This window comes from Liolophura sinensis, chromosome 1 (genome assembly GCF_032854445.1).
Source record: "Liolophura sinensis isolate JHLJ2023 chromosome 1, CUHK_Ljap_v2, whole genome shotgun sequence".
NCBI lineage: Eukaryota > Metazoa > Mollusca > Polyplacophora > Chitonida > Chitonidae > Liolophura > Liolophura sinensis.
The window spans coordinates 90,560,685-90,582,497 of NC_088295.1; the positions used below are offsets into that span (position 1 = coordinate 90,560,685).

Genomic DNA, 21,813 nt, shown 5'->3' on the forward strand with positions numbered 1-21,813 from the left:
TTATCTTTTATTACAAAAATGACAGGTTGTGTGTACTGCTTGCTTTTAGACATTCATACATGTAGCTTACCTTTCTGGGTCAAACTTCGTCACATTCACATACACATTGTTGTTGTGATGGGGATATCACTCTCTCTGGTGGGCTGTGATTTCCCACCGTTGCATGTGGAGAGCATAGTATCTGAGTATCTGATTCCCACACTCAATAAATCCCGTCATGATCATGAGAGCGGTATCCCTGGCTGCTGTGTGTGACTGTTCATCTTCTGTGTTGACAGAGGTTCCAGAGGATGTACCACGCCCTGGAGCAAGAAGGTAATGCAGAGAAACAGCAGCTGGTCACCCTGCACCAGCAGCATGTCCAGAAGATTCTCAATGAGAAAAAGCGTGTGGCCATGCAGGACTACATGGATGAACTGCAGCTGGACGAGCCACAGGTAGGCCACCTCATGCTGATTCACTAATTCACTAGTGAAATTTATCAAGGAGTAGAATACACATGTTTATCTCATTGTCATCTCTTGTTTTATGAGGGCTGTACAGTTTAAATGGAGTGTTTTGTCTGTTTTCAAACTTGGTACACACTGTAGGGATCACTGTGTCTGTAAGAGTAGGATCCAAACTGGGATAAACTGCATTGGTATTTGTGTTTTCCTTGAGTTTTTGTTTCTGCCTCAAATAAGATGTTAGCAATAAACTACATGCATGTGTAGATTTAACACTTGTAGTAAATGATGTTGATGTTATGTGGCATTTATCCCTGTTCATGTTATCACAAATTCTGGCAAATTTAACAAATATGATAACCATTATAAACTTGATGAAGACATACATGATAAACTCTAAAGATGATTTATTTGGGTCTCTACTCATTTGCTTTATGTGGGTCTTTACTCATTCGCTATATTTGGGCCTTTGGCTGTTTTCAGACGTCTCGTGTACTGGATGGCTTACAGCGATACATCAAGGTAGAGGAGAAGGATAGGCGTCATACCCTCAACCATTACCAACATGTCCGAGACACCAACCCAATGGAAGCTGAGCGCATTCGTGAGCTGACCATTGACCACCTGGACTGGATTGACAAACGCATCAACCAGAGTGTCAAGATGCTGTCTCGCTTACCAGAGATCGAGGAGAAAGTCAAGCCAGAGATCAGTATGTTCAAAATGCCAAGGTGTAAACTTGAGGTTATCTGCTGGCAATGCATTACGTGTTTGTGTTACCAGTATGAAAGTACTAAAGGGTGTTGGTGCTAAAACTTATAGAGCTTGATGTTTATCTAAGTCGAGAATATGTTTTCATCACATTTTTAGCTCTAACTCGTTAAAAACAAGCTGATGATAAAAATGTCAAATTCTCATTGGTTACATTTGTCAGATGCTGGTGAGGGTGATGGGATAAGGGGACATAACTCTCTGGTTGACGTTTACATGCTGCCTTTGTGGTTTTACAGTGAAATTCCTGCGTACATACCAGGGCATTAACAGTGATGTGGCCAAGTCTGTGCTCAGTCCAGTTACTGAAGATGAAACAAAGAAGGCTGCACCAAAATTTGAAGCTGACAACATTCCAAAAACTCCAGGTACTGAAAAGAAGTCATGCCTTCTTCTGCTCTGTCCTCTGTACAGTAGTTTCCTAATGCATGAATCCCTGAAAGTGACTGATGCTGTGATGAGATTTTTAAAAAATTTCATAGGAAAAAAGTAAAATTTAAGGACCTATTGAAGTAATTAATTTTCCTGCACAGATGATATATGGTAATAACTTTATATTTATATGTGTATGTAACGGTGGAGAGTGAAATGAGAGGTAAGGTCTAACATACATGTATGTATTAATAACTCTTTCTTGTTCAGTACGATTGAAGCTGACACTGACAAAAATCCATTCTTGTACATTGGTATAATTGCCCTTTGTATGATGGTTACAGAGCCTGCCCATCGTGAGGAGACTAGTCAGGAGGAGGAGTCTAAGCCTGCTGTGGAGGTCAATGTGGAGCAGGTGGACCCCGAGCCTAAGACTTACACAGACAAGGACACTGTGGTGGAGACTGAACACCAGTATTTTGATGTTAAGCCTCATTTCGTCGCACACAAACTTGATGACAAAGTCTCGGTTCAGGTATGAGGAAAACACACCCAAGAATGAATCGTTATAAACTTAAAATGCCGCAGATATATCTTCAAATCTAAACTGTTTGGTCGTTTTGTAATGATGAGTAGTGCTTGCTTTACTTTCTCCATCAATGAATGTCAGAAAGTTAATATGATATTTACACTGACAATATTGTGGTTTTGCCTGTTCTCTGTCAGTTCTGTACGTGACCTATTTCAGCTGCAGTCTGTCAGTCCAACACCTATTTTCTCTGTGTTGTGTCAGTTCTATTACTTGTCCCATTTTGTCTATTCTGTATCAATTCTTTATCTGTCCAGATTTTCTTTATTGAATTGTTTGTTATTTTTATACCTGTCCTGTTTTCTCTGTTCTGTATCAATTCTATACCTGTCCTATTTTGTCTGTTCTGTACCAGTTCTATACTTACCAATCTTGTCTGTGTTGCTGCCTGTTGTGGTTACCCGTTTCTATAACCTGTGAGTTTCCTCTGGTCTGTGTCGGTTCTGTGCCTGTCCTATTTTGTCTGTTCTGTGTCAATTCTATACTTACCCATCTTGTCTGTGTTGCTGCCTGTTCTGGTTACCCGTTTTTTTAACCTATCTGTTTTCTCTGGTCTGTGTCAGTTCTGTGCCTGTCCTATTTTGTCTGTTCTGTATCAATTCTATACTTACCCATCTTGTCTGTGTTGCTGCCTGTTGTGGTTACCCGTTTTTTTAACATATCTGTTTTCTCTGGTCTGTGTCAGTTCTGTGCCTGTCCTATTTTGTCTGTTCTGTATCAATTCTATACTTACCCATCTAGTCTGTGTTGCTGCCTGTTGTGGTTACTTGTTTTTTTAACATATCTGTTTTCTCTGGTCTGTGTCAGTTCTGTGCCTGTCCTATTTTGTCTGTTCTGTATCAATTCTATACTTACCCATCTTGTCTGTGTTGCTGCCTGTTGTGGTTACCCGTTTTTTTAACCTATCTGTTTTCTCTAGTCTGTGTCAGTTCTGTGCCTGTCCTATTTTGTCTGTTCTGTATCAATTCTATACTTACCCATCTTGTCTGTGTTGCTGCCTGTTGTGGTTACCCGTTTTTTTAACCTATCTGTTTCCTCAGGGGTGTGTCAGTTCTATATGTGTCCTATTTTTCCTGTTCTGCATCAATTCCACGCCTGCTCATATTGTTGTGCGTTGTGTGTCAGGTGTGTACCACTTTCGCTTTCTGTTTACAGAGCTCTTACAGACACGTTCGGGAGAGTGTGAGCTATGGGCCTAGTTTCGGTATTGCCATGGGCAGCGTAGCTGTATTTGTCATTATTGTCGTGGCTGTGGTCATGTTACGTAAGCGCTCACACCGACAGTCTGTCACCCATGGGTTTGTGGAGGTGGACCCTGCAGCCTCACCGGAGGAGCGACATGTGGCCAATATGCAGATGAACGGTTATGAGAACCCCACATACAGATATTTTGAGATGGCCCATTAGTCGTCGGAATGTGGTCATTCCAATCAGAGACCTCTATCCGTTCAGTCTACTAGCTTACCCTGTTGTGTGGCCTTCCCTTTAACATGTGACACGCAGACTCATGCAGTTAGGCCAGTGTCTAGTGTGACTCAACTCTGCTACCTTCGTACCAAGTCCCATTTTGGTTGGTGTTTTTAGCCCTCCAGTTTTAAGTCTCTGATTGGCCCTTAAGAGGGACCTGAACTTTTTCCACTTGAGCGCCACCTTGTGGCCTCCACATGGTTATTTCAGCTTTATACTTGCTCTTGATTGACCTGATGCAGCTTCAGGTGTCTGTTCCACTGATCTATTGAAATTGTCCAACTGATTGATGTTGTAGGTTATTTTGGTAAAGAGTGATTTGTCAGGGTTAAATTTTGGGACAAGTGTTTTGAAGGAAAGGTTTTTCTTTCTTTTGTATTTTAATGAATTTTGAGCTAAACTTTGAAAACTTTTGCTGATGTCCTAACCTTAAACTATGACCTTTTTTTTCTGCATCATCAATTGGAACTTTCCTTGAACTATATCTTTATTATGGAATGCTTGTACCTTTTTGGCTAGAAACAAACTATCCTACTTATTGTGCTTCTATTCTTACATTGAACAATTATGTACAGTTGATGTAACATTTTTATTAGTGGAGTACATTAATGTCATTAGTGATAGATCATGTTGTAGTCAGATTGTACATGTACTTTGTAGAACATAATTGACATACAGAATCAACTTTTGTGTCTTTATAATGGCTAAGATGACAAATATTTGCTGCTGTGTTACAGTGTACAAGAATGATTATTGTGTTAATCCACTATTGTATACTCTAGTCCGTTATTCAAGTACCAGACTCGGATGATTATGTGACTGTGTTTAGATCGACAAGGCTATGTCAGGGGCAGTAACCCTGTCAGATGAGTAATCTCCCCCTAAGAGCAGGTGAGGTGGGCACAGAATCTGCTGTTGTCTTTCTGTTTTATATTTGTTTAGTTTTGAGTGATTTGCCATTTAAAACGGCTGTTTCGCCTGTGTTTTTTCTCCGTTGAATGATCAACACTTTTCTTTGTCTCCTTAAGTTTTCTCACAGCATTTACAATACATCTTCATGTAGTTAGGTTGTATATAGAAACATTGTACGTACGTGTGCTGTTGGTGTGTCTTGTTCACCATGTTGTCTGTTTTAGATTGCTTGACCAGGGAGAGTCAGGTTAGCGTGTGTCTTTTTAAATCAGAAGCTGCAGGTATCTCCTGGTCTTGTGTCAGAATTGATGTACAGAATTGTGGGCATTCCTCAGGCTGTCTATCCAGGTGTAGCCAGTATTGTGGCTCTCCTGGTGGATGTGACAGGACGGCCATGGTTAGGTCATTACTCTCGTTCAGCTCATGATCTACTGTCACATATGAGAAGGTTTTAGACTTCCATTCCATGTCTGTTGTGGTGATAGCAGTTTCCGTTGCTGTCTGATTGTTGAGCATACGGTGATGGTAGAGCCCAAATCTGGTGAGCATACTTTGCTATGATGCAATCTACTGTTGACTTTGTCAGCGCTGATGAGAGATGTGTAGCCGTGTTTAGCCAGGCTGTGGTTCATGGTTCCACCTTTGATATGACAATTCTGCAGCTAAGGGCAGGTGGGTTCACAGGTAAAGTCAGGTGATTCGCACACAATTTATTTAATGTTTTTACCATTACTAGGCATGTGTAATTTGTAAGAGCATGTAAGGCATGTATCTATCTTCCAAAAGCGGTCAGTCGGTAAAGACATGGTAGTATTCTGGCCAGATTGTGTTCCCTTCTCTCGCCAGGAATGAGCACAGTCACAGAGACAACAGACCAGTTCCACGCTTATTTCCAGTGTTACTTCACTGCTGTGAAGTACACCTTACTCGTAACAGTAAGAAACATTCCACAAGCTTTTTCTTTCTTTGGCTTTGCTGCATTTGATGACCGATTGCTGGTCCAGGGTCCAGGTCTAATACATTGAACAGTACCATGCGCACCCGTTCAGTTATGGTGATGGACAAGCATAACTGGAGCTTTCTGACTTGCAGAGCCCTTATTTATTTTCCCTCATTTCAATGGTTGTGATTAAGGTTTTCCCCTTGGTTGTTTATGTGCTGCACACAATTAGGAACTGATCTGCTTGCTCTGGGCTGCATCAGTCCTACACTTAGCCAGTCAGCATTTTGTGACAACATTTATTAATCTAACAAAAATCCTGATATATACAGTGATCGTGTTTGTATTTAGTAACATGATTTGTTTTACTGCCTGTTTATAGTATGGTGTAGTTTTGTGTACATCAACATTTTAATAAACACACTCCAAAAAATACAAATCCGCTCTTTGTGTTTTATATTAACCTGTAGGACTACAAACGAACCTGGAGACTTAATTTTGCCTATAGAACTTTTTTAATATTAATATGTTAAGAAAGTTCTCCAGACTTAAGAGTAGGTCAGAGCAGCCCACCTGTGAAAACGTTGATAATGTTATAAGAGGTAAGCTGGCTGTGACTTTGTCTGGCAAAGGGCCTGCAGTTTCCTGTGTTCAACACCAATAAAAGGGGAATGCTCTTGGAATAATATTGCCTCTCAGCTTGCTGCAGTGAGTTAAGGCAAGGTATTTGGATGGTATCTGGTTAGACTCCCTTGTTCAGTTAATGCTACTGTTTCCTCATATCTCTCTCATTTAAGAACTACTCCTGGGTTAGTCATAACCTTTTGTCACCTTGATAATGGCTGAAATACTGCCTTTGTGGCAATTTATGAAATGTGTGATACTTAGTGTAGCACCATTACCCCAGTGACATGGCTTTCGTGTCTCCTTATGTCACAGGCAGTCCCAATGCAAACAAGTACGGCTTCATTGAAGTACCATGTTGACAAACAGTTGAGATGCCTAACCCAGCCAGTATACTGCAGAAACCAGGCAGAACAGTGTGTGACCTTCACGAGTACTTGGTCTCAGCAGGAAAAATCGCTCTAGTTACTGAGAATGGAACGCACGTTGACACTATAAGTGGGGAAACTGGGGAGTGGACAGAATCGGCCGCAAAGAGAGAAGTACAGTAAACAAAAGTTACTAATTACGCTGACTTAGGTGCGGTATACTCTTACGATCATTGGCTTCACATTTGCCTTGTGAATGTGACCTTTAAGGAAGACCACATTGTGTAAGTGGTTGTGCTGTGATAAACATAACAGCCTCAAATCATCTGAAAATTCTTCAAACATTTATTCTCACGGCATTCGACACTCATTTAGGCCTACAGACTGAGGCTGTGACACGCTGCATTAATGTGCCTTATCAACCCTCTACAAAGGGAAGCAAATCTTGTATCTAAAAGAACAGCAAAGATAAAAAAAAAAAAAGACAAAAATAGTGCATTACGCTTACTTCAGTAATACCAGCTGGGTTAGTCATGATCACTTCTATGTATATCGTCACTGACATCACTGGAATTGTAAAGTAGGTAGTTCTGTGCAAACTTTGCCTCCTTTTATAGGGGGATGGTGCACCCCATTGCTATTACACATTGTGCTGAACTTGCTGTTCTGTGCAACATGCTTGTGGTATGCTTTCCTCTAGCTATGGTCACTCAGTTCAGATATAGTTCAGTTCAGGTATATAGGTATAAAATCATGAAAAGAGGAGGCAAGTCATGTTACCATCATTTATTCCTGAGATCACGTTGGTATCAAGACGGCCACATTAGCGCAGTCGTAGGTGCTTACATACATCCATACATACAGGAGCTGTGAGCAACGAATAACAAGGAACAGTCAGAACATGCACTGGATTTGTGAGCTGGACATGGTAATTAGACACGAGTTCTGAAGGGTTCCCTGGCTAAGGGACATAACCCTGCACCAGCCTATCTAGGGAAATGACAATATCCTGTGCTGCCTATCAAATACAAGGGACACTGGGCACAACCTCCACATATTGCACTAGGCAGATTTGACTTCTTTTTTATTTTATTTTCAACAACAGTCCTGGATTCTATATCACAGGTAGACCTGATGTGGCTGTATATTCAAACTAAGTGTCCAAATTGATTTTGAATACTGAAACCTCTTGTGCTAGATCCACTTAAACTTTTGTCATGAAGTACATTTGGTTCCTTTCTAATCTTTGCCAGTCAGTATGTATAGTATCAGTTTCTGTTGATCTTATCAACCTCCAGAATACACACTGAAGACACATGAATGATCTGTGGTAATGTCAGGATGAGGTGACACACTGGACACATTCGGCCTACACAATCACGGTCACATCTTTCCGAGATAGACCTAAAATTTGCAGGCAACTAAACAAAAACAAACAAAACATGTTATATACCTACATCAGAATTATGTAGGTAACTGTGCATACAAAAAATAGAGAACTAACTGTTTTTTCTTGTGCAACAAATACTGACCCATAAAACAGCTGACTACGTACACAGACACTTTCTAACTTTCACAATTGGTGAAATTGGTTTGTACAATTGGTTTTCACAGGGTGTCAGGCATCAAGAAAATTTCTTAGATGTAAGAAACTTTGTTGACAGTTTCTCAGAGCAGAAACTGGGGATTCTCAATGCCAGCCAAATTCATCCACTGTTAGAGTACATGTAGCTGTGACTGTGTAGTAATTACATACAACACTCTTTGACTTTCAATAACAAGTTAAACTTAACAAATAAAACGTATAAATCATTTTCAAGAAAAATTCCTAAGACAAATGTAAACATAAAAAAAAACATATTTGAATGGACATGTGGTACATAAAAGAAGACAGGCTAAGAAAAATTATCTAAATATAAGTCATCCTCCCCCGCTTCCAATAAAATGGGACAATATATCATTGTACATGAGCTATCAAACCACTTGGGGTCGTAATCTCATTATTGGTATTTTAATAATGTATCAATGCATCATTTCCTGTATAGGTTAGCTCGACATGGCTCTTCTGCATGCATTTCTACAACAAAAATGCTTATCTTGAATTGCACAGCATTATTCCCTTATTGTTTATTTATTTGCTTGATGTTTTCTGCAGTACTCAAAAATATTTCACTTGCATGATGGCGGCCAGCAGAGCCCGGGGGGAAACCCACGACCAGCAGGCTTGTTATTATTTAGAGGTGGTCAGCTCAAATCACTACAGCTCCCCATGACAAGCTACTCTGAAGTACAGGCCAAGTACACAGATACAGTGCAGTAAGAGAAAGCACTATTTTGTGTTAAAACCAAGATCAATAGGAAAACCACCATACACATCCATGCCTCCCATTTCCCTCATAATCCATTAGACTATGCACCTATTTCTCTGAACACAATCTTAAATTGTAATAAAGGAAAAAAAAGATGTCCCAATGCATTCCTGAAGTCACCAGAATAGGCCATTTTTCACATTTTTTCATGCTAGTTCCTGGAAGTTTGATTTCACCCATCTAAGCCTTCAAAAACACCTATCTTAGAGCTTAATTCTTATAGGTATAATTGTTAACAAAGTTAATATCAACTGATATCATAAAATCCACATCTTGTTGGATGATATTAAATTTTAAAAATAAATGGTAATTTAAATAAATAAATGAAAAATGTACACACCATGCATGATGTATTTATAATAAAATTATGAATTGGAATTTGTATAAATTTGTAAAAAGCAAATTTCACATTTGGCCCCTTTTCTGTAGTGAATATACAAATGTTATTTAAATACACATACATTTAAAAGGTCGTGGACGCATTAAATACAATGTGCCAATGGAAATTATTCTGACATGGCATCTAAATAATAATAACATAATTTGTCACATGATCTCCAGGGGACTGAGATACATACACAGGTAAGTTAATTACATAATCATTATTACAAATTATGACAGGTGAACACGCTATGTGAGAAAATAACATTATTTTTACAGGAATATTCATTTATCTCTAAACTACACCTTTTGCAGAGGTTGCAAACAACACGGTTTCCAGGTATGAATGTAAATGTGTTGTCCTGTAAAGAGTTATCTCCCTTGCGCTGACAGAGACAGCCAACCATTTGACCAGGAAGAGACGAGGATAAAGAGAACAAAGTCGTCACACAACAAGGTGTTCTGGGCACACTGCCAACAACTCTATAGGTTCCACATCAGCACCACTATCTATAAAAGCAAATATGCAAATATACAATTATATATATAAACATTTCTGTGTGTGATCTGACTGTAATTCCAACAATGATCTCAGGTGATTAGTGAGTTGGAATGACTTGAGACTAACCCGAGATATGTACAGCTCATCGGCATGTGACCAGGTACACATACATCCGAGATCTGTTTCTACCTTCCCAGCTGAGCTGACAATAATACAGATCTGTACTCGTACATTCCCTAACCTGAACACCATCCCTAAGCTGAACACTGCCAGAACAGGATTCATTTAATCCAGAAGAGACTCTATATCTCACAGATATTAACACTGTGAGAGACAAAGTGCCTGGGAGTCAACTTCAATTATTGTTTTGAAAAGAATACAAGTACGATAACTAAAAATTATTGGGGAAAAAAAATTCTGAAGTCCATACAGCTAAGCAACACAGTCCTGTGATTGAAAATGGCGCCCGCTTTAACTTTAATGCTCTCCGCACCACTGCAGTTTTTTTTTTTTTCAAGTTTTCAAAAAAGTTTTTAGGCATTGTGGTCTGTGTTAATTACAGAGAGTATGAAGTCAGAATTACTCCAGGGCAACAATAAACCACTCCTTGTGGTACAAACCTTTACATGTGGAGGATAGCACTGTCAGGACAACAAAGTTCCAGGTTAGCAAAATGGCCAACAGATGTCAAAACTGGCACACATGGTTTGCTGTAGCCATTTAACCAACCTCAGTGAAATATGAATCTGTGAACAACAAACTTCTCACTGTAGACGAAAACAGAACAGACACACAAAATATGAACATTTATATATGATATGTTTTGTTCATCCGTAATAAATTTTTCACCGATAAATCCAGCTATAGAAACTTAACATGTTAATATTATAAAGTACACAGTATCCGTACAAATATGGCTTCTTACAGGTACACTGTATCTTCTCATATCTACATTCATATTAAATATCTGATGAATATGTACGCTTTAGAGATGAGAATGCAGAGGAACTGTCTGCCCAGTCCAGGATATCAGATATCTCAGCTCAGGTCAGGTGTGTCCTGTTCTGCTGTAGACAATGCCCCTTTGTGGACATGTTCAGCATCAGGTGGCCTATATACAGATGGGGGAGGGGGGTGGGGGTGGGGTTACAACATCTCACTGTCCATGGCACTAATACGCCGCTGCTGTACCAGGCGCTCCTGTTGTCGTCTGCGGAACTCCTGGAACTCGCCACGCAACCGCTCAAACCGCTTCTCACTGTCACTGTAAGCGCTCTGTCGACGTGGTTTGGGATACAGTTCTGAGTAAAACTCATGCGGACTGGTGTAAGGTCTGCCTGGGATGTGGAATTCTGTGCCCGGAGAACGGTTACCCGATAACACATCTGCAATGTCTGAGTCTGTCGGGTGAGTAGTGTCAAACTCATAGTTCTCATCACCAGACACGTCCTTCCTGTGGTTCCCGCTGGCATCAGCGAATGGGGAAGAGTCCATACTGAGGTCGTGCTCCTGGTGGGTGGCCAATGAGCTGACAGACGTGCTGCCCTTTTGGTGACGCCCTGGTCCAGAAGACCCTGTGCTCTGAGAGATGTTCCGACTGCCTATCCCTGAGCTCTGGCTGAATGAATCAGGTACCGCGTCCCCGTATGAGCGCCGGTAAGTGTCCCAGTATGGCTTTCCCCTCCCTACACTACTACCCCGCCCAGAACTGCTGAGGCTGGTCCGTTTGTCCCCCACCCCCTTGTAAGGAGCAATGTCCCGAGCATACCCATAAGGCTGGGGGTGGAATGGCTGAGGTATGTCTCTTCTGACTGCCTGATCCTCATGGGGCAGGCCTAGGCCCGGGGATTGATGCCCTGGGGGAGGGGTGTAAGCTTGCGATCTCACCCCATAACTGTTATGGTCCCCAGACCCTGGCCTTCCCCGCCCACGTCGTGCCCTAGGCAGGCGACGCACTCTGTCCACTGTGCCCTGTAAACGATCCCTTAAGTAGTTGGCTGCAGCTGGCTCCTCCTGGCTGTCGTCATGGAAATGACTCGTATCAGGCTCCATGTAGTCGTCTGTGTAAGGGGGAATGTGGATAGGGCCAGGTTTTATCGGAGTGATGCCGGTGGTACGTGAGAATGGAGAGCGGGGCGTGGGAATCCTTATTGGGAGGCTGCTGACATCCTGGTATGGGGTCTGACTGGGGTCATGTAGTGGGGTCTCCGACATGGTGGAGGGGTAGGGGCCTTGGGAGGAGTCAGGTAACACAGAACTGATGTCACTGTCTAACCGCCATGGTGGGTGGGGCTCAGGGTCCCCGGTCAGGTAGGTCTTGTGACCTGAGGGTTTCACGGAGCTATGACGGGGAAAGCCCGGCCGTGTGGGGTGCCTAGGCTGTCCACCATCTGTCTGATCACCCTCTGGGGAGTAGAGGGAGTGGTAGGGTCCGTCATAACCTCCAAATACTGACGGGGTGCGAGGACTACGGACATGTTCCTCCTGAGGAATCGTGGATGGCTCCTCATTATTCGGTCCCATGTAAGAATCCCCCGAAAATGAGCGTTGACCTCTGTGAGGTGACCTTGACTGCGGCCTTGACCTCACTGTCTCTGACCAACTTCTCTGGCGTGGTGTCTCTCTGTCGTACTGGCTTGGCTCATGTGGAGTTATCTCCCTTCCATATGGAGTTGTGTCTCTCTCATATGGGGATCTCCTGTAGGAGCCCCGGAATGGATCAATTGAATCTACAGACAGACTGGCTTCGTTGTCTCCAGGGTGCAAATTGAGGATAGGGGCAGGGCTGGGGCTGGGTCGACTCTGTAGCCCATGGGGGTCTCCATGGAATGAGTGTCTGGGGTCTACGTGTCCCCGGGAGACAAGCCCCAGAAAACCATTGTCGTCGTTGTAGTCTGTCTGCGCCTGAGACACCAGGTAGATGTTGGAATGGATCAGAGAGTTTCCTCTTCGGCTGGACTCCCACTGATCCCGTTCTGACGAATCTTCACTGAAATCACACGGACAATGCACACATGAGGAAGCAGTGGTATCCAAACATAGGATAAATGTTCAACTAATTTTGGAACTAGCAATTATGCATGGATTACACAACAACATTGTTTTAAAATGAATAATTTCAAACTTGTGAACTCTCCCAGAAATTAAACATACTGTTAGTGTTAAAACAAACATGCTTTCTCCAACTGCATGGTATAGTGCTGTCTGTAATTGTACACACATGATGAGAAGAAGCACTTTCTCCAGAGTTTACACAAACTGCATGTTATAGTGCTTTCTGTAATTGTACACACATGATGAGATGAAGCACTTTCTCCAGAGTTTACACAAACTGCATGGTATAGTGCTTTCTGAGTGTGTACACACATCATGAGATGAAGCACTTTCTCCAGAGTTTACACAAACTGCATGGTATAGTGCTTTCTGAGTGTGTACACACATCATGAGATGAAGCACTTTCTCCAGAGTTTACACAAACTGCATGGTATAGTGCTTTCTGAGTGTGTACACACATCATGGGATGAAGCACTTTCTCCAGAGTTTACACAAACTGCATAGTATAGTGCTTTCTGAGTGTGTACACACATCATGGGATGAAGCACTTTCTCCAGAGTTTACACAAACTGCATGGTATAGTGCTTTCTGAGTGTGTACACACATGATGAGATGAAGCACTTTCTCCAGAGTTTACACAAACTGCATGGTATAGTGCTTTCTGAGTGTGTACACACATGATGAGAAGAAGCACTTTCTCCAGAGTTTACACAAACTGCATGGTATAGTGCTTTCTGAGTGTGTACACACATCATGGGATGAAGCACTTTCTCCAGAGTTTACACAAACTGTATGGTATAGTGCTTTCTGAGTGTGTACACACATGATGAGATGAAGCACTTTCTCAGAGATTACATACACTACAAAAGTTTCTTTGCACATGACCAGTCTAAATGCAGGCATGCAGACACTCCACCCAATACCTGGCCCATGGCTATGTTGAATACTATTTAAAGAAGTCTTCAGTATGACCGGAGCTGGGACTGAGCCTACACCTTATGGGTGGGGTTAGGATTCATCTAACCACTTAGCCATGTAAGGGTACCTTTGTCCTGGCTTAGACCAGCATAAAACACTACACTGGATCAGATAACAAACATGAAGGCTTACGTATTATTACCACACATCCACAACACGGTCACACACACACACACACACACACACACACACACAGAAACATAAGGTTGAATACCACCAGAACAACAACACATGAATAATACATGTATGTAAACCAATAAAGAATAAGGTGAAGGACAGTTGAGGTACAAGACAGAGAAACTGGTGGACAGAAATAAGAATGTTAATAATTACACAAAAAGAATTTAAATATAAAATTTAAATATAAAAAAGAGACAGAAAACAACTGAATAAAGACTGTGAAATGAACAGGGTATTGTAAATTTTTATAAACTGAGAAATACTGGAATTAAAATGCAAATACAGAGAAAGAGATCACCTTTTTTATGTTTCCTATGATAGCGGTATAAAGAAATAGAGATGGTTAGTACATACATGTACTTGTAGTAGACCCATGCTAGTCTCTCAATGTCATGTTACTCTCAATATAAACATGTGAATATGTAAAAAAAACAAAAAAACACAGCTTCCTTACAAAAGCACAACAGTTTTGAAAAGAAAGCAAGCAATGATATTCAAATTTAAATACTTATACTCTCACTGACCTTTTCAAAAGTGTTAGCAGAAAAAAATTCAATTTATTTTGGACTTAAATATTAGCTGTATGAAAAATAAGCCTGTATATTTAGAATTAATCTTCATTTGCTCCTACTGTGATACATAGGTCTGAAATGGTCCATGGAGTACCAGCTGGTCAACACAAATGTACAAACAATTACAATTGTACATACCGTATCACAGCGTCATCTAAATTGTACTTTGGTCCGGTGTACCGAACATTATCTGAAAAAAAAAAGTACACCTCAGTTTATAAAATGCTAAATGTGAGTGGCTCAGCATATAGCCCTTCCATATCCCAACCGCATGCCTTCTGTCTTTCTTAGGCCTTCACAGCTGACATGATCTCCAGTAATCTCAGTTATTTGTTTGCATCCCTGATATGAGATCTGTGATATTTAGAAGACAAAGATGTCCTTCATCTATATAGCACCGGCGAAAGCACCAGACCCTGTGTGGCCTGTGTTTAGTTCAAGTATACATCGTACACCCTCTACCACGGACGTAAATATGTGTTATGTCTTGGTTTACAAAAAAAGCACCTGTGAACAGATGCTTGATATCTTACTTTGATTCGATTGTTGTTTAACGATACACACAAATGCAAGGATTTTGGCTCAGGCAGATTTATGGATGGAGGAAACCAGAGCAGACATCTGACTTCCCACATGTGATGTACAGATATGCACACAGTTTAATCTATGGAGGAAACCAGAGCAGACAACTGACTTCCCACATGTGATGTACAGATATGCAAACAGTTTAATCGATGGAGGAAACCAGAGCAGACATCTGACTTCCCACATGTGATGTACAGATATGCAAACAGTTTAATCCATGGAGGAAACCAGAGCAGACATCTGACTTCCCACATGTGATGTACAGATATGCAAACAGTTTAATCGATGGAGGAAACCAGAGCAGACATCTGACTTCCCACATGTGATGTACAGATATGCAAACAGTTTAATCCATGGAGGAAACCAGAGCAGACATCTGACTTCCCACATGTGATGTACAGATATGCAAACAGTTTAATCGATGGAGGAAACCAGAGCAGACATCTGACTTCCCACATGTGATGTACAGATATGCAAACAGTTTAATCCATGGAGGAAACCAGAGCAGACATCTGACTTCCCACATGTGATGCACAGATATGCAAACAGGTTTATGGATGGAGGAAACCAGAGCAGACAACTGGCTTCTGGCAAGTCACCAACAAACTTTACCACGTGTGATGTACAGATATGCAGACAGTTTTCCTTCAATGACATTTAGACTGCATGAATGGCCTAAGGAGTATTATTGTCACCACAAGCAGTTAACCCTGGGTAATCCACTAATTCCCTGTCATAGGCCAGATTTGAACATGCAACCTGGTGTCCCAGTAATCGAAAGGCAAGCACCATCTCCCAAACTGACGGTTCCAACTCCTGCTGTTTTGTTTTTGCATAGCACTTTTAAAATCTGGATAATTTTAACACCTACAACATACCATATTTTTTTGTCCTATCTCGTTCTCTTCTTCTACTGCACAAACAAGCTATCACCGCTAGGAGAATTGCAACCAGTAAAAAGGCTATTGCCCCAATTATTGCACCAATCACAGGCCATGTTACCCCACCTGCAACAAAAAGTCACATAAGGTCAATAGCGCACCCTAACTTCCTACATGATTATGTAGGTGTCAGGTGTTCATAAACAACCTCCAGTTGAAGGTTATACACAGTACTGCTTACAAAATCTGCCACTGCTGACAAAGTGCTTTTTGGACTGAAGCATCAAACATGGCTTTCTCCTCATCTCACCGCACAAAGAAGGGACAAACATACACATAAATATAGGTAATAACGGATTATATATTGTAGCTACATGTCTCTATGGAGAAACCACTACATCTGTGTCCAAGCTGCAAGACTCTTGGGGAAAACTGAGACTAGTCAGCTTTTACCATACAATACTGGATTTATTTTAGTCTTTGCCAGCAGGGTAAATTATATACTGGCACATGTCTTAGCATACAATGTAAGCTATACTAGGCTTTAGATAAAACAACAACAAACACGTACAAGCACCAGAATATTGATGAATGTATGAGGGGACAAACACTGAGGGGACCACCTTCTGACTATGGAGACACAACTGAGCGGGATGTACTATTTTAAATGATTTAGAACGGCTATCAGAAAGCACTGACAGAATAACCTTCAGCCAGATCATTATCACTGACAAATGTCAGTTTGATACACAAATATCATATGGCATAATAAAACACTTCACAGACAAAAATATCAAACAGAAAACCCAAACAGAATGTACAGAATAATACAAACACATTAGGGTAGGTCTACTTAAAAGAGAATGCACACTTGATAAACAAAACGATGTGAACAATCTGCCACAATGTTATATATACAAAGCCTGTGTCATTAACTTCATTAAAGGAATATATACATAAAGAGTAACCTGTCACTACACAACAACTGTGGATAGGGCAGGTGCAAATACAGAGAGGGGAATACATAAAGGGAGACAATCTGTTAGAGTGAACAAGGGGAGAGAACTGTGAGTGAGAGAAGTGAGTAGTACCACTAGAGTTGGAGGAAGATGACGATGTCGTGGATTCTGTTCCTCGTACAACTGTAAATAAATGTTAGTATAAGCCTTAGGTTAGTATAATCCTTTGATTAATATGATCCTCTGGTTAGCATAATCCTTACGCTAGTATAAAGATGTTTTACCACAATCCTACAGTTAGTAGACGCATTCGACAGACATGATATGGCACATGGGACTTTTGTAAGCATAATCCTGTGTTTTAAGATGAAGAGAATGATGTTAAACAACCACAGGAATATGCAATTTAGATTTCAGCATCTTTGCAATTATTTGTGATGCTGACTTAAACCAAATTTCAGCATGCGCATAATTTAAAAAAAAAACCCATCAGTAACAGACAGAAAAGAACTTAAACAGTCTGAATTAGACGCCATTGTGTTTCAAAGATATGAATTCTCGTGGTCTGTTGCTCTTCAAGATTTACATCACCCTGAAACACTAGTTCTATATACAAATGCATATTATATAAGCTATGATGAAATCATTTTACCATAAATATGGAAACCTTAAACACACATATATTAGCACACACAATAACTTAGCCCACATGTACACTGTGAGTTAGAAGACCTATGCCCATCCATACTGTACGGCTGAGGGTTAATCTCAGTTTACACTCACCCGACCGTGGTGCTGGCACATAGATATTTACAGCACTGCTAGGCAGGCTGTATGCCAGCACTCCAAATGACAGCACCCGAATGTCATAGGCCATCCCACGCTTCATAGATTCCCAGGTGTAAAAAGTCTGGGGCACTTTGATCTTCTTTTTATGGATTTGTTCCCAGATACCTTCTTCTTGACGTGATTGGATCACGTAGTAAAAGACGGGCACCGTGGAGTTGATAGGTGGCGCCCAAGTAATGTGCACTTTGCCGGGCTCAATCAGCCGAGCACTCACATTACGGGGAGGGCTAGGCTGAGGACCTGTGGGTAACGAATAAATACATACATGAAGTAGGAGAAGTACATGTATACCAAAAGTGCAAAGTTGTCTCCCCTATATGCAAAGTTGTCTCCTCGTAGTGCACACCTCCAACCATCCCCACCCCCGCACACCTTTGGCAGAACAACTGTCAGTGTTTATACACCGTTAAATAACATTTCACAAATACTGCAACATAAATTATCACCATAATCAAAAAGTTAAGGTTGGTAAATTAAACATGCAAAAGGTTGAAGAAAATTGATATAGAACACCCATACATGCAGGGGTTCACAGAAGTCAGTTTTTCACATACCACCACTTTCTGGGCGAAATTGATTTTTTTTTTCTCCACCGAACATTTGAGATGATTAAATTGAATATTTTTGTACCTTTCTATCCTTCATTGACCAAAATAATTATCACTGCCTATATATGAACTCCAGCTACCCTCCTAATTGATAAGCCAAACGGATAATCAGCGCACATTGCAGTCATTCAGGATACAGGATTCAAGATACACTGGTATTTCAGGATACCAGTCCAGTGAAGTGTGAAGGCCTGCCCAGAAAACTTACAACCGAGGACATCAGTCTAGACTGACAAACTCACAACGTGAAAAATTGGTCTTGACATCACTTTTAAAAAATATTCAATGGTCATGAATGAAGACAGAATGGCAATGCATTAATGGCTTTTGGAATATGTCCTTGTCACTCTGTAAAACAACAAAGAATGTCAAAATGAAGAAATAAAAAAACATTTGTGACAATCAAAAAGATGAATGTTCTGTTCATTATCTAAATTTTCTTGAAATATTATCCTTACTTGTTAAAAAAGATTTCAATCAACAAAAGCATTTCAAAAGGAAGTGTGATCTGACTTAGGTCCATGTAGGTCAAATTATTCATAAGGACTGATTTGGGAAACCAAAGAAGCTTATTATGTGTCAGAATAATCCAATAACTGCCTTCTAATCTAATCAACGAAGAGGGTCATGAAGATTTCTGTAAAATGGAGATAAATTGTAACACGAACAGCTTGCTTCGTTGAACTTTGGATATGTTCATATTGAGTTTTGTAAAAGTTTGAATACTTCCTTCAATAAAAAACCTCAAATGGAATAAATATAACCAGTTATTGAGTTTTATATTCAATCGATGGACCAAATACAAGTATGTCCATGAACCCGTGAGATGTGCAATGTATGTTCACAGCAAGTACCTCTCACAACGAAAAATCTATTGAGCAGAAACTGAAACTATTTGAAGAAAATTACACTCTTTGCTATATTTATATATGTTTGAATAGACATGTCAAACATCAAAACAATAACTTCATGTTACAATAATGAATAGTGGTGAAATGTTTTATAAATCTGTATTCGGTTTTCTGCTTACTCAATGAAACAACTAATGAATGGATATAAATGTATGTCAGTATACGTGCTGGTTCTTGTTTAACTAATGGCCTAGCTACTAAAGAGATATATGTCACAGTGTTGATGTTTGCTTACCTAATGACCTAGCTACTAAAGAGATATATGTCACAGTGTTGGTGTTTGCTTACCTAATGACCTAGCTACTAAAGAGATATAGGCCACAGTGTTGGTGTTTGCTTACCTAATGACCTAGCTACTAAAGAGATATAGGCCACAGTGTTGGCGTTTGCTTAACGACTGACCTAGCTACTAAAGAGATATAGGCCACAGTGTTGGTGTTTGCTTAACTACTGACCTAGCTACTGGAGGCATATATGTCACAGTATTGGTGTTTGCTTACCTAATGACCTAGCTACTAAAGAGACATAGGCCACAGTGTTGGTGTTTGCTTAACTACTGACCTAGCTACTGGAGGGATATATGTCACAGTAGTGGTGTTTGCTTACCTACTTACGTAGCTACTAGAGGGATATATGTCACAGTGCTGGTCTTTACTTACCTAATGACCTAACTACTGGAGGGATACATGTACATGTCACAGTCTTGGTGATGCTTACATATTGACCCAACTAATGGAGGGATATATGTTGTAGTGCTGGTGATTGCTTACCTATTGACCTAACCAATGGAGGGATATATGTTGTAGTGTTGGTGATTGCTTACATATTGACCTAACTAATGGAGGGATATATGTTGTAGTGTTGGTGATTGCTTACCTATTGACCTAACTAATGGCGGGATATATGTTGTAGTGTTGGTGATTGCTTACCTATTAACCTAACTAATGGAGGGATATATGTTGTAGTGTTGGTGATTGCTTACCTATTAACCTAACTAATGGAGGGATATATGTTGTAGTGTTGGTGATTGCTTACCTATTAACCTAACTAATGGAGGGATATGTGTTGTAGTGTTGGTGATTGCTTACCTATAGACCTAACTAATGGAGGGATATATGTTGCAGTCTGGGTGTTTGCTTACCTATTGACCTAACTAATGGAGGGATATATGTTGTAGTGTTGGTGATTGCTTACCTATAGACCTAACTAATGGAGGGATATATGTTGCAGTCTGGGCGTTTGCTTACCTATTGACCTAACTAATGGAGGGATATATGTCACATTGTTGGCTTTTGTAGGAAGAGCAGTTGCCACACCATCGACATAACCTGGAAAAAAAATAACATAAGATTAAAGAAAGTTTATTACTAAAAGAACAAAACTAATGTGAAAATCATCATTAATTTAAAATACAAATTTCTCCCTAGACAGAGATAGAAGATTCAACATATATTTATTCCACAACGAGTGGGAACTTGTTTGCTAGGATATCAAATCTGAAACATGCTTGTTACATTTCACCAATATGGTGTGCATATACGTCATATGTGGGCATGTTTGTGGGGCATGTATGTGGGCATGTGTGTGGGCATGTATGTGGGCATGTTTGTGGGCATGTTTGTGGGCATGTTTGTGGGCATGAATGTGGGCATGTATGTGGGCATGTTTCTGAGCATGTATGTGGGCATGTTTGCAGGCATGTACACTGTATGTGGGCATGTTTGCTGGCATGTATGTGGGCATGTTTGCAGGCATGTTTGTGAGCATGTATGTGGGTATGTTTGTGAGCATGTTTGTGGGCATGTTTGTGAGCATATATGTGGGCATGTTTGTGAGCAAGTTTGTGGGCATGTTTGTGAGCATGTATGAAACATGTATGTGGGCATGTTTGTGAGCATGTTTGTGGGCATGTTTGTGAGCATGTATGTGGGTATGTTTGTGAACATGTATGTGGGTATGTTTGTGAGCATGTATGTGGGCATGTTTGTGAGCATGTATGTGGGCATGTTTATGAGCATGTATGTGGGCATGTTTGTGAGCATGTATGTGGGTATGTTTGTTAGCATGTATGTGGATATGTTTGTGAGCATGTATGTGGGCATGTTTGTGAGCATGTATGTGGGCATGTTTGTGAGCATGTATGTGGGCATGTTTGTGAGCATGTATGTGGGCATGTTTGTGAGCATGTATGTGGGTATGTTTGTGAGCATGTATGTGGGCATGTTTGTAAGCATATATGTGGGCATGTTTGTGAGCAAGTTTGTGGGCATGTTTGTGAGCATGTATGAAACATGTATGTGGGCATGTTTGTGAGCATGTATGTGGGCATGTTTGTGAGCATGTATGTGGGTATGTTTGTGAGCATATATGTGGGCATGTTTGTGAGCATGTATGTGGGCATGTTTGTGAGCATGTTTGTGAGCATGTATGTGAGCATGTATGTGGGCATGTTTGTGAGCATGTATGTGGGTATGTTTCTGAGCATGTATGTGGGC

The 21,813-nt window shown here is 40.7% G+C and overlaps 2 protein-coding genes across 3 annotated transcripts in view; one reads left to right on the top strand and one right to left on the bottom strand.

Moving 5' to 3' along the window:
• The window catches only part of LOC135462082 (amyloid-beta precursor-like protein), a 32,514-nt gene extending 26,578 nt beyond the window's left edge, over nt 1–5,936 (top strand). Inside the window, exons 7-11 of the mRNA XM_064739432.1 lie at nt 279–437; nt 930–1,158; nt 1,457–1,585; nt 1,934–2,124; nt 3,334–5,936. Of these exons, the coding sequence (XP_064595502.1) occupies nt 279–437; nt 930–1,158; nt 1,457–1,585; nt 1,934–2,124; nt 3,334–3,585 (960 nt within the window). The 3' untranslated portion in view covers nt 3,586–5,936. The remainder of the gene's footprint in view (nt 1–278; nt 438–929; nt 1,159–1,456; nt 1,586–1,933; nt 2,125–3,333) is intronic.
• A 1,334-nt stretch (nt 5,937–7,270) lies between these two features.
• LOC135462083 (uncharacterized) overlaps nt 7,271–21,813 on the bottom strand; it is a 37,714-nt gene continuing 23,171 nt past the window's right edge. The window contains exons 8-13 of one of the 2 annotated variants that reach the window (XR_010443432.1): nt 20,566–20,646; nt 17,734–18,039; nt 15,989–16,117; nt 14,664–14,715; nt 10,362–12,730; nt 7,271–9,749 (exon numbers count right to left, since the gene is read on the bottom strand). Coding sequence is in view for 1 of the 2 variants with exons in the window: in XM_064739433.1 (XP_064595503.1) it covers nt 10,888–12,730; nt 14,664–14,715; nt 15,989–16,117; nt 17,734–18,039; nt 20,566–20,646 (2,411 nt within the window). In the remaining variant the exon portion in view is untranslated. Of the gene's footprint in view, nt 9,750–9,993; nt 12,731–14,663; nt 14,716–15,988; nt 16,118–17,733; nt 18,040–20,565; nt 20,647–21,813 lie in introns of those variants that run through there. The other variant, XM_064739433.1, reaches the window with a different exon arrangement.